This window comes from Elephantulus edwardii, unplaced genomic scaffold (assembly GCF_000299155.1).
Source record: "Elephantulus edwardii isolate Elephantulus edwardi_28Jun2011 unplaced genomic scaffold, EleEdw1.0 scaffold00369, whole genome shotgun sequence".
In the NCBI taxonomy this organism is placed as follows: Eukaryota; Metazoa; Chordata; class Mammalia; order Macroscelidea; family Macroscelididae; genus Elephantulus; species Elephantulus edwardii.
Genome location: NW_006400119.1, coordinates 566,666 through 580,279, shown reverse-complemented (window position 1 = coordinate 580,279; position 13,614 = coordinate 566,666). Strand labels below are relative to the sequence as shown.

General features: G+C 39.0%; 1 protein-coding gene across 2 annotated transcripts in view; it reads right to left on the bottom strand.

The window, feature by feature from the left end:
- CERS6 (ceramide synthase 6) overlaps window positions 1–13,614 on the bottom strand; it is a 451,257-nt gene that overhangs the window by 89,866 nt on the left and 347,777 nt on the right. For both annotated transcript variants that reach the window (XM_006902103.1, XM_006902104.1), the window contains exon 6: window positions 8,812–8,904. In XM_006902103.1, coding sequence (XP_006902165.1) covers window positions 8,812–8,904 — 93 coding nt within the window. The remainder of the gene's footprint in view (window positions 1–8,811; window positions 8,905–13,614) is intronic.

The window sequence follows — 13,614 nt, the reverse complement described above, 5'->3', positions numbered from 1 at the left end:
TGAGACATCACTTATGGTTCATCATGTCCTTGTGCAGTAGAGTTGTTTTTTAAATGCATTATTAACCCTTTATCACATAGAATCCAAAGAAGGGATTTAATAAAATGAAGACTTTCCATTGCTTTATCAAGAGCATTCTATGTGCAATTGGAATTTTTGTCTTCCTGAGTGAGGAGTACAATAATTACAAGAAGTGTTTGGTGCTATTGCCGGAATATTCTATAGCTTTTTTTAGGTGCAAGTTTACATAGTTAATTAGTTTCCCATTCAGCAGGTCATGCTCTATGACACTGGCCACAATCCCTGCAGTGTGCCAGCACTTCCTATTTCCACTCTGGGTTCCGTTTTCATTCCTTCTGTTTCCCTGACCTGTTGTCTCATCTCTGCGTTTGAGGAAATGCTACTGCCTCAGTCTTATCCAGATGGCTATTCTAACAATCTCATAGATGTTACTGTCTACCTTTGCCCTATTATTTGGGTGAAAGGTGAGTGGTTCCAATTCCAAGTCAGAAAGGAGTATCAGGGCTACTGTCTCGGGAATTCCTACCTTTGTGAACATTTTTCTCTAGCACCAACTGGGATCTTCTATTGTTTTCCTGGGAAAAGTGGTTGTCAGTGGTAGCCTGGGCTCCTCTAATTCTTCTTACTACCTTGGAAAACATGCTGGAGTGTCATCTACGAATCAGTTCTGACTCAGTGGCAATGACAGTGAAGGACCACAATTTGTTGATCTACTATTTCCATGAGCTTGGTAATTTTAGGCTTTACATTTAAGTCTTTGATGCATTTGCAGTTAGTTTTTGTGTCTGGTATGAGGTATGGATCTTGTGTCAATTTCCTAAAATGGATATCCAGTTATACCAGCACTGTTTGTTAAATACACTATTTGTTAAATACACTATTAAATAGACTGACCATTTGTTAAATTTAAGTATTCAAAGGGAAATAGGTTTACTTTATATATATATATATACACACACACACAAAATTGGAAATTAATTTTTCTGGTTTGTTAAAGAGTAGTGTTGTAATTTGGATCAAGGTCACATTAGATTTGTAGATCACTTTAGGTAATATTGTAATTTTTACAATGTTGTTTTCCTACCTAAGAATACTGCATGTTTATTTATGTAGTCTTAGTTTCTTGAAGTTGTGTTTCTTCAGGTTTTTTTTAAAATATAGTCATTTATACCCTTACTTAGGTTCAGTCTATGTTTTGTATTTTATCATTTTGGGGGCCACCTGCAGCAATTTTCACTACCACCTCATTTGTATCAACAAGGCAAATGACAATACAATTAAAATGACAAAGATACCTTAGTATTATTATACAAATAGTTTTGCTCTTGTGGATCCAGCGTTCACAGACTATACTTTAAGAACTCTTGATGTGGACAAATTATTTCCTAATACTGTTTTGGCAAATTGACAGTTGTTGTTGTGTGTTGCCTGGTTGGAACTGACCAATAGTTGACCCTCCAGCAGGTTTTCAGAGGCAGCTAAATGCATGGGAGGAGACTGTTCATCCTTCTTCCACGGAGCGGCTGGTGGCTTCAAACTGTGTGCTTTTGAGATTGCAGCACTGCTTTTTACCATTAGGCCACCAGAACGCCTTAGTCATAATATTAATGATAGCGGCATCCATCAAGGGAAGCTATGCTATTCTTCAAGGACAGAACCCCCTAAAATTGCAGTGATTTCAAACAAAAGCATATTTCTTAACTACTGAGTTATAATCAGCAGTTGGTAGGGATTATCTGCTGAGCATATCCGTCAGAGAACCTGGTTGATGGAGGACTCTCCACTTAAAAAGTTACCAATAACTGCACTGGAGGGAAAGAGAGCATAAAAGAGCCTCACACAGGCAACTAAATGATCCAGCCCAGAAGGGATTCACGTCAATTCTATTTACAGCCTGTTGTTCATGCAGCCCCATCCAATGACAAAAGAAAGGGGATTAGAAAGTATAGTCCTTCATATATCTCTGAGTGGAGAGAATGGTCAATATTTAGGGGAGTTACATTAATAATTGCGTTGTTGTTGTTATGTGCCTTTGCTTTGTTTCTGACTTATAACAACTCTACAAACAGCAGATTGCAGTTCTCCTGATCCTGCTCCACTTTCCCAACCTCTGCAGGGTTTAATTTCATTGTTGCAGTCACTATACCCATCCATTCCATTGAGGGTCTTCTCTTTGATAGACTTGCCACTTTTCTAAACATGATGTCTTTTGCCAGGGATGCAGCCCTTATGACAAAATGCCCAGCATAGGTGAGTAAAAAATCTCACTAGCCTCACTTCCAAGCAGTATGTCTGATGCAACTCTTCCAAGAATAACCATCTCAAATTTTAAATTCATGGGCCAAAGCAGAATTAGAGCTGAACCTCCAGCAGGTTTCAGAGGTTGTAAATAATAAGAGTATATTGCCCCTCTTTCTCCCTCAGAGTAGACGGTGGATTCAAACCACTCACTTTTGGGTTGGTAGTTGAACTCCCTACCAACCAGGCCATAAATAATATTTATTGAGCACTTATGTAGTAGGCATTATTTGAGGACATATAATCCCCATGTATTCTCACAACATAACCATGAGGCGAGCACGACTCACAGCGACCTTATGAACAAAATGACTTCTAAACTTTGGTCTATCCTATGCCATCCTCATAAGCAGTCACCATGTCAATCCACCCGGTAGAGGATCCTCCTCTCCTTCACCGACCCTCCAGTTTTCCCAGAATCATGTCTTTCTCAAAGGAATAGCTCCTTCTAGAAACACACCCTAAGTATGTGAGATGAAGCCTCATCTTTGTTGCCTGCAAAGAGCACTCTGGCTGCACCCTCTATAAGACATATCTAATTGTTCTTCTGTTCATCCATGGGATGTTCCGTGTTCTTCTCCAACACCACAGCAACAACTTAAATACTGTATATTTGTAAAAAAGATTAAAGCTTCCCTAAAATTAAAGCACAGCAAATCAGAAGCATCACAGATCCCCCCACCCCACAATGAGCTAATACATTCCTGCAGTGGCTGGTAGTTGTTCTCTGCAAGAAGTTACCAGAAAGTCAGTCCATTAATAAGTTTCTTGAAAAACTAAACCATCTTTGCCAGCAATCTTTTACAAGATTCAGTATTTCTCTCAGGTTAAAAATGAAATGAGCAACCAGTTGACTTCACCAGCTGGGCCCTGGAACTCTGCCATGGATAATTTCCTGTGAAGGACTCTGAACAAGAGCAGAACTCTTTGGCCAACAGCCCAGGCCTTCAAGCCAAACAGCAGCTTAGTTAAAAGGACATAGGGTTTAGACATAAGCAAGCTGCTCTGAGTTCCAAGATGATCATATTTATTAGCTTTCCTTTGACAATTTAGATATGCAAGGGAAACGTTCATTGTGAATAGATATAAAAGAGAGAGCATTTTAACATAAAAATTAAAGCCTAGGGAAATAAAAAGAAATGTTTCAAACAAATATTGACTATCAAGAATATACCTGTTGTTTTAATCTGACATTTTATCAATTTCTTTTTACAAAGCAAAGAAGGGAGAGGAGAAAAAAGGAATGGAAATGAAGAAGACAGGCAAGAAGTAAGGGAGTGAAAAGAAAGGAGTAAAACACGTTAAAATATTTCTGTAACCTTGTAGCATATGATAGAAAATTTAAATATAAATCTTACAAAACAACTTCATGTTGGCTCATCCGTTCCCTCTCAGAAGATTAGTGATATTCCAAGTAACTCACCAAATAAGTACCAGTTCTGAATGATCAAGTGGGAAGCACTGTGGTCTGTCATTACAGGACTGAAAAGGTATTCCTCTCATTTTTAAATCCCAGATTAAATTTGGGAAGAGAGAGGAAAAATATAAAATTTTAAAAAAGAGCAACAACAGTGTGCTTCTAGAAGAGAGGAGAAGGGTTTGGAAAGATGTATCCCATTTCAGAGAGACTCTTACATTATTTAAGAACAAAAAGTGAGTTCTAAATTTCACCTGGAGTTGTTAGGTAGTCCAAATGGTTGTCTGACTACCTGCAAGGCTGACAGTTTGAGTCCACCTAGGGCCTCTGTAACATATGGGGTTCCCAGGAGTTGTAAAAGACTCAAAAGCAACTGGCTTGGTTTTTAGAGCCTTCGTTTAAATATTGATTTCAGCTGTCTGAGGCATGCACTTGGACCCAGTGCTTATAAACAGCTGTCTGTCTGAGCTCACTGTCATTTAAGAGGGGGAGCAAAGAAACATTTTGGTAAGGCTTCTATTTATTACCAACCCTGCGAGCAGTCTTCAGAAAGTGGTTTCCATGCTATTTTAGCAACAGGTGTCTTTAAACATCTCTATTCCATAATTAGGAAGCAGGCTGTTTTTAGAAATCTTTGTGAACAATATAAATAGAAGTCGGTGAGTGAACTTGGCAAGACCATGCCACAAATCTTCTCTGATGGCCAGACCCAGGTCTAACACATGGTATGGCAACAAGGGGGGTACTGCCAAACACCCGTGCAGCCAGCCAGAAAGACACTAAAGAGAAAATCAAGGGCTCAAGTTCACTAATGAGAAATGGCAGCAGAGTAAAAGGCCTTCCTTATTAAAACCTGTGCTAAGTAATAAGCATGCCTGGACATGGCTGAATTCCCGTTCGGTGCAAGAAACTAGAACAAAAAACCTCAGGAACTTATAAAGGTACTCTGGCCAACTGAAGAAGGGGTCTCAGATGGCTCACACAATTCTGTTTAATTTATAGCTATTGATAATATGTTTGAGTCTAGGATCAATTCTACATACTTGCTGTAAAATGATTCTCTTTATAGATGATATCTATACCAATTGTTATGTGTCATTAAGTTGGAACCAACCCATAGCTGAAAGCTGACCCTCCAGCGAGTTTTCAAAAGCTGTATATCATACAGCTGTACAGTATATGCTATAGAAGGAGAATAGCCATCTCTTTCCTGAGAAGTAGCTGGTAGATTTGAACTGTGTCCCTCTGCATGGGCAACATACCTCTTTAACCACTAGGCCACCAGAACTCTCTCTACAGTGATATTAGTTAAAACCATGTAAAATGAAACCGTTGCAAAGAATCCATTTAACTAGTAAGATGATGGTAATTTTGCTTAAAGGGATCAAGATGCTATGGTAGTCCTGCCGACCACTGGGAGGAGACTACATACATGCATGAAGAAAAAACACATGCAGGTGGAGAGTCTTAATGATTTCTAGTATCTCAGTATCTCACTAGCACTAATCTCCTGAGAGAGAAGACGAGCTAGTCCTGCTTTCATTCATTTGACTTTAATAGACCTCTGATCCCAAATAAAAAATCAGTAAGTCTGTATAGAACTATGAGAGGTTTACTAACTGTTAAGTCTGGGCAAAGGGGGGCAAAGAAAAGAATGACGCATTCAGAACTCAAATGCTGATGGTCTTGACTGCTGTTGATAAGAAGAGCAAACGGCCCTGCCCACCTGGCTGAGCTAGCAGGTGGCTCGTAAATCAGAGTGGGAAGTCCCTTCCTAAAGACTCTGTTTATAAAAATCCTGCCCAATAAGTTCACAGTGTGACTTCCCCATTCTGCATCTCCAGGATGAGGAACTCACCCAGGAGCTCTACCCTCCCTTTAATAAAGCTGCATTAAGCTTTCTCTCGTTCTCTCCGATTTCTTCCTTAAGTCCACTAACTTAACACTAACTAATGTCAAGATCATGGCAAGCCAAGACAAGGGAATGCAAGGATTTTGTGTATGCCTACTCTAAGGGTGAGTCGCAGGAATTTGCTTGGAAACATGGGTTCTAAATCATTTCCACATTGTAAGGCCTTGATAAAGTCACGTATGTTAATGTGCGTCTATTTTCCCCAACCATAAAAGCTGAGCTATGCTCTACCTTCCTGTCATTATATATGTGCTTTATATGATGTTTTTTACTAAAAGCTTCTAAAAAAGAACATTAAATGCATGATGAGTTTAGTACAGTATCTGGCATGTCATTGTCTTTACGTGGCATCAAGTTGACTACGACTCACAGTGATCCTATGAATAATAGCTCTGAACCCTGTTGATAGTCAATATCTGTTGACTACACAAATAAAGGAAGCCTCATGTGTAAGACAGAGAAGACCTAACTGGAATGCCATCATTGAAGGATATTTAAATGTTCACAGAAACTGACACAGGATGCTTGATGCAGTAGGAAAGTGAATCACATATTGAGAGTGCTAATGTATCATTTGCTGTATCAAATTCCTAACAGGAACTATTCACTTCTGAGAATAAGCTGGGATATGCTAAATTATGGCCATCTAGTTAAACAAGGCAAGAAAGAGAGCTTTTTCTCTTTCTTGCAGGTAAGATACTCCTATTTTTTCCTCCTTCTTTATTCCTATTTTTTCCTCTTTCTTGCAGGTAAGATACTCCTGTTGGATACTGAAAGGCACATATTGGGGAAAGTGGACTCCAGGACTAGGACCAGAGTATCTTAAATGTCTCTCAGCTGCTTTTCAGATGCCACTTATCATTCAGTAGATTAATGATAAAACCAAAAAAGAATACATGGCAGTATTCTCAACCATACTGCACATTCATGTTTTCACAGAGATTTAGAATATAGCCATTACTAAATAAGAAGAAATGTTGATAAGCCTATTTATTCATTTACTCTAACTGTGAATAAGCATACTGATACTCATGAGGATGTAAAGATAAACATATCTTCTCTTTATCTTGTAAATTTAGTAAAAGGAGAAAGAAAGTCACACAGTGTTGAAATACAATATGGCTAAATGTAGGACAATCCTGTAAATGAAATACAGAAGAGAGAGTAATTTAGACTCCACAAAGGGGCTACTGCATAAAGCTTCAAAGAAGAACTTACCTTTGAGCAAGGTATTAATTAATAAGGAGCGGTAGATACGAGATATTCTAGACACATGCAGGATCTTACAAAAACCAAAGAGAGGAGCAGGGAAACTATGTTCTTGAATAATGATGGGTAGTGAGGGCATAAACATGTGTAGGAAGGAAGAATGAGAAATGGCAGTATAACAGGGTGGGAGAGAGGTGTTTGAATAGTATTATCTACAACTTTATATATCACTGCAAGTAGTTTGGGTTTTGTTTGAAGAGTTTGGGAAACATTTACCAAATTACTCCTAGCAAGTTGCAAGTGGAAAAGAATGATTATTTAGGTACCAAGATAATTTTTGGGGGTGGGGGGGCTATTATAATAGGCTGAGCACAATTAGAAAGGACCCACATAAAATCAGTGTCAGTAGTACCAAGGAAGTGGATACAAGGAATGAGAAGGAAGACAAAGGGAAATGCTTGCTGTTTTAGATGGCTGTTGGCTATAAAAATTCCTGAGGGAAGACGATGACTCAAGCAAGTGTATGCTTTCAGTTGGCACCCCTGTGTGTAAAGTTCTGATTCTCAACCATAAAATGAGGATAAATAATAAAGTTGATCTTAGAGATGTTGTGAAGATTAAATGAAATATTACTGAAAATTATACTACTTTTTTTGTACTAGATTTACAGAAATATGAGCTTAGAGAGTATATAGGACAGAACAGTAGTATATGGGTATTGCTGACATTTAAATTATGGTTTATAGTGTCTGAATTTTTAAGCATGATTATTAAGAGCAATCAACTTTCGGAAACTAGAGTCAGGCCCTGAAAAATTTAAATATATAAAGGACAAGGCACTGAAATGGTGGTCTGGAAAACAACTTTGAAGGAATGATCCAATTGTGAGAATCCAGAGAAAATGGCACCATGAAAATAAAAAAGGGCAGGGTCTAGTAAAACGCTAATTCTGTCCAGATGCTGGCAGGGTGGGAGCTTAAAAAAGCCAGTAACACATGCCTTCAGCATGAAGCGGAGGGTGTGAAAACCAGAAAAATTTGTTTTGGATAAATTATCTTTCTTATTGATATATTTTAATACTTGATAACTCTTTTTCCTGTCTTTTTAAAAAAATGTATTGTAAAAATTTTAAAAATACACACAAGTAGGAAACATAGTGAACTCTCATTAGCCAGATGTAGATTTCAGAATTTTAGCATAATTGTTTCATTAATCATCTTTGTCTTTATAAGATATGTCAAAGTAAATTCAAGACTTTGCCATGTCACCACTGCATTCTTCATTAATCATATCTCTTTGTAAAAAGGTCCTTATCTTATTTATAACCACAATATTAATTATCATGACTAACAAAAGTAAAGATTCTATGGTATCATTCATTCTCAGTTTACATTCATATTTTCCTAATTGCCCCAAGACAATGGTTTTTTTATTCATATACATTGTATTTCACAAATCCCTTTATCTACACTGTTTTATACAATCATTTTCATATATATTGTGCCTTATAAAATTAATCACCATTCTTTTTTTAAATTTTTTTCTTGATTTTCAAACAGTTATTCCTAATATTTAAACTGGGGGGGGGTGGTGAAATGCAATCTATGTATCTGGAACACTCAGAACTCACTCTCTCATAGGAGGTACCAATAAACCTTTTTTCTTCTTTATTTACTTTTTAGATCATAATTATTTTAGATTGAACTGAGAAAAGTTTACAGTTATTGGGATCCATGCAAACAGCTTTTTTTCTATGGAGAAAAGAACAACATGAACAAACTATGAAACAGCCCAAACAAAAGTGCAAACTTTCCATAATAACGCAGAAAGTCATACTAACCTAAGTCTGTGGAGAGAACAGAGGTCAGTCGATGTCTTCGAGACTCCGTCCATTCTAAAAACCTAAAGACTTATATTAGAAACTTCTCAGTCTTTACAATACAACCACTCTTACCTTTCTTCTGATATCCGTGAACTGGGAGAACATTACAGACCAATAGTATGACACCTCCATCATATAGTAGAAGTGAAGGTCAGCTGTGAGTGGCTGAGGATGAGGAAAGAAAAGGGCAATAGTTAATAACCTGTTGCCATCAGAACAATCCCAGCTTATATGTGGGGTTTCGAAGGCTGTAAAGCTTAAGGAAGAGCAGACTGCAACATCTGTGCCCCATCAAGTGGCTGGAACATTTGAATTGCTGTCCTTTTGGTTAAGCAGCTGAATGGTTAAACCACTGGGCCATCAAGCCTCCTCCGTGGATAAGATTGAACCAAATTTGTGTCTCAAACATTTGATGCTCTGTCATGAAACCAGCCTGAATAAATGTAAGTCCTGTTCCATATCAGGGCTCTGAAGAATGCTCTACTCCACAGTGTGAGGCATTATTTTCATTTCACCTCCAGCTAAAAAAACATTCATCAGTTTGAACATTTGATACCTGTGTTTCAAAAATGAAAATCACCAACATCATTTGTTATCCTTGGAAATGGTTATCAGCAAGAATCCTTAGTCAACTTGGAAAAATAGTTCTACTGCACATAGAAAAGAATTATCCTAGACAATTGTTTTGAGGTCCCACAGCACAGGGCAGGAAGGTGAATGACGGAATGGGAGTCATGCCACTGAGGCACAGAGTTTCAAAACACTCCACTAATCAAGAAGATTGCTTGTTAACAGGTGTTTTTTGTCAATAATATTGTGTGCCAACCCATAGCTGATGCTCTAGTGGGTTTTCAGAGACAGTTATTCACAGAGGAGGAGACTGCCCACTCTTCTCCTGCAGAACAGCTAATGGATTTGAACTGTGTGCCTTTGAAATTACAGTGCAGCTTCTTAACATTGCAAATGTCCAAAAAGCATGGGTCAAATTATTTACTGAAAGATCTGAACAACTGGGTGGCTGTCGAATGACCAGGCATCCAGCAGGAAACCTGTGATCAAATACCAGCTCCACAACTTAGTGGATACAGAACTTGGGTCTTAGTTTTCTTATTTGTAGAATGGGTGTAATACCTGTTCTACCTTCCTCAAGAGTTCAGAGATGAGGAAAGAGAAGAATAGTCCTATAGGGACCCAAGGCTGAACTCTTTAAAGAGGCAGGCTGCCACACTTTTTCAGCACAGTGCAACTTAGAGGGCACTGAGACTTGTCACATCCTTTTGAACCACACTTGACTCATAACTGACCCTCAAGCGGATTTTCAGAGGCAGTAAATCATATGGGAGGAGACGGCCCATCTTTCCCCTGGAACAGCTGGTAAATTTGAACTGTCCTTTTTTTTTTTTTTTTTTTAACTGTGTCCCTTTATGTTGGCAACACAACCACTAAGTCACCAGAGATCCCTTAGTGATATTTATTCTGTACCTGAACTCTTAGCAATAGAACTAGTTTCAGTAATCAACCTTGGTGAGTTATTTCTAATTATTGTGTTGGAGTGAAATGTTTTGCTTCATTAGAATAAATTAAAAATCTTCTAAGCTGATAAAAAAAACAAACACCTACCCAAATCATCTCTATACCTCTGTAAAGAAGATAACATCTATTTAGTGGAAAATTAGAAGTTTTATATAGCAGGATCATATATGACCATCACGAGAAGCTGGGCTCCTTTTGTTACCAGCTCTATCAACTCAATGTCAGTTTGAAGATTCAGATCATAGTCTTTTCAATGACTCACTAGGCATTTGAGAGTTGGACAAGGATGTCAGAAGAACTAATGCCTTTGAAGTAGTGTTGGAGAAGAGCTCTGAATATTCCATGGTCTGCCAAAAACACCAAGAGTTATGTCCTGGAAAAAGTGCAGCCAAAGTGCTCCTTGGAAGCAAGGACAGTGAAACTTTGTCTCACATATTCTGGTCCTGTGTCTAGGAGAGGCTATTTCTTGGCAAGGGATATCATACTTGGAAAGGTAGAGGACCAATGAAAGAGAGGAAGACCTCCAATGAGGTAGATTGACACAGTAAGTACAGGAAAAGGCTTCAGTGTGTCAGGGATGATGAGGATGGCACAGGATAGGCCAGGGTTCAGATCTGTTGTTCATATGGTCACTATAACTTGTACTTGACTCGATGCCATGTAGCAATAACTACCAACTCTTAAGCATAGGGAGTTAAGGGAACAATTGTCCATCCCTCTCACAGGTTTGTTGTTGTTCTTGTTATGTGCCGTCGAGTCGTTTCCAACTCATAGCGACCCTATGCACAACAGCCCTAAATCCTGCTCTATCCTGCGCCAACCGCACCGCCTCTGACACACCCATTCCGATCACCCCAGTCACTGAATCAATCCATCTCATAGAGGGTCTTCCCCTCCTGCGCTGTCCCTCCACCCTCCCAAGCATGATGTCCCTCTCCAAGGACCTGTCCCTCCTGGCAACATGTCCAAAGTATGTCAGACGAAGCCCCAGAATCCTTGCCTCCAAGGAGTAGCTTGGTTTAATCCTCTCCAAGATAAATCTGTTTGTTTTCCTGGCAGTCCAGGGTACATTCAGTACCCTTCTCCAGCACCACAGCTCAAAAGCATCCATTCTTCTTCTGTCCTCCCTAGTCACTGTCCAACTCTCTGATGCATAACAAGCGATTGCAAAGACCATGGCCTGTATCAGGCGCACCTTAGTCTCCAGAGAGACACTGTTGCTCCTGAGTACCTTAGAGAGGTCCCTAACAGCAGACTTTCCCATCGTGATACGCTTTTTGATTTCCTGACTGCCTGTGCCAAGAGTGTTGACTGTGGCGCCGAGCAAACTGAAGCTGTGAACACTCTCAATCTCTTCGTCATCCATCTTGATGCTGCCAATTGGTCCAGTGGCGAAAATCTTTGTCTTCTTGACATTGAGCCTTAGTCCATACTGAAGGCTGCAGTCCTTGACCCTTTGGAGCAAGTAACTAGGCCGGGGGCTGACTGTGGAACAGACCACCAATTACTCATATGCAAGTTCAAGCTGAAGCTGAGGAAAATTAAACCAAATCCACAGGAGCCAAAATATGACTTTGATTTCATACCACCTGAATTTCAGAATCATCTCAGGAACAGGTTTGAGGCCTTGAACACTAATGAGCGAAGACCAGATGAGTTGTGGGAGGATGTCAAAGATATCATTCAGGAAGAGTGTAAACGGTCATTACAAAGACAGAAGAGGAAGAAAAGACCAAAATGGATGTCAGAAGAAACTCTGAAGATTGCACTGGAGCATAGAGAAGCCAAAGCACAAGGAAGAATTCAAGATACTAAAGAGCTGAACAGAAGATTCCAAAAGGCTGCTCGGAATGACAAAGCAAAATACTACAATGAAATTTGCGAGGAGCTAGAGTCAGAAAATCAAAAGGGCCGAACTCACTCAGCATTTCTTAAGCTCAACGAACTGAAGAACAGATTCAAACCTAGAGTTGCTGTAATCAAGGATGCTTTGGGCAGAATATTAAATGATCCAGGAAGTATTAAAAGAAGGTTGAAGGAATATACTGAGTCATTATATAGAAAGGAATTGGCAGATACAGAGGAATTTAAAGGAATAACATATGAGCAAGAGCCTATGGTGATGAAGGAAGAAGTTCAAGCTGCTTTGAAGGAAATAGCAAAAAATAAGGCCCCAGGAATAGATGGTATACCAATTGAAGTATTTCAGATAACAGATGTTGCCCTGGATGTGCTCACCAAGTTGTGCCAAGAAATCTGGAGAACAACCACTTGGCCAACTGACTGGAAGAGATCTATATTTGTTCCCATTCCAAAGAAAGGTGATCCAAGTGAGTGTGGAAACTAAAAAACAGTGTCATTGATTTCACATGCAAGCAAAATTCTGCTGAAGATCATCAAAAAACGATTAGAACAGCACATCAGCAGAGAACTTCCGGAAGTCCAGGCTGGGTTTAGAAGGGGTCGTGGTACTAGGGATATTGTTGCTGATGTTAGATGGATCTTGGCTGAAAGCAAAGAATACCAGAAGAATGTCTATCTGTGTTTCATTGATTATGCAAAGGCATTTGACTGTGTGGATCATAACAAACTGTGGCTGACTCTGAGAATGGGAATCCCCCCTCACAGGTTTAAACAACAAAATACAGGACAAGATATGCCACTCTTCCAATTAGCAATCCTATAGTCTAAGTGCTAATGAACACCAATGTATTATCATGCTCAGCATCACCCCAGCGAGAAGAGATTTCCTCACACATTGTCCTTTTAAAACGTGAAGGTATTAAGCCATGAAAGACTGGCATTCAGTTCAGATGTATGGCAGCAATGAAACATAAAAAACAGGGCACTGACTTCAGGAACTTTCATACTATGGGTCCCTGAATGAAAGCAAATTTCCATCTTAATGAGACTTTCTTACTCCCTGCATCACCATCTGGGAAAATGCAGACAAGTTAGGAAGACAAGTTAGAACACGTCTAGAAGCTGCTGAGTTCAAAACAGAGCAAAGAAGTATAATCATTATATTCATGGAGTTCTTTGGCGTTGACAATATTTATTGCATGTTATCTTACTTGAAGCTCCTAAAAACGCTATAAAATTATTAATGTCATTTTTCCAGGTTATGTTGTCAGTAGAAAATTGCTGTCAGTTAAGTAAGGCTAAGGGGCTGATGCATTCTCACAGCTAATAAGGTCCTGTGGCCACCAGTCAGGTCTGTAACTGCTGACTTGTGGTTTTTATTGCAAGCTCAATTTGCCTCAATCAAAAGCAATTTTACATAATATGAGGAAATACACATGTATATAAAAATGATCATATGTGTAATATTTTTTAAATTAT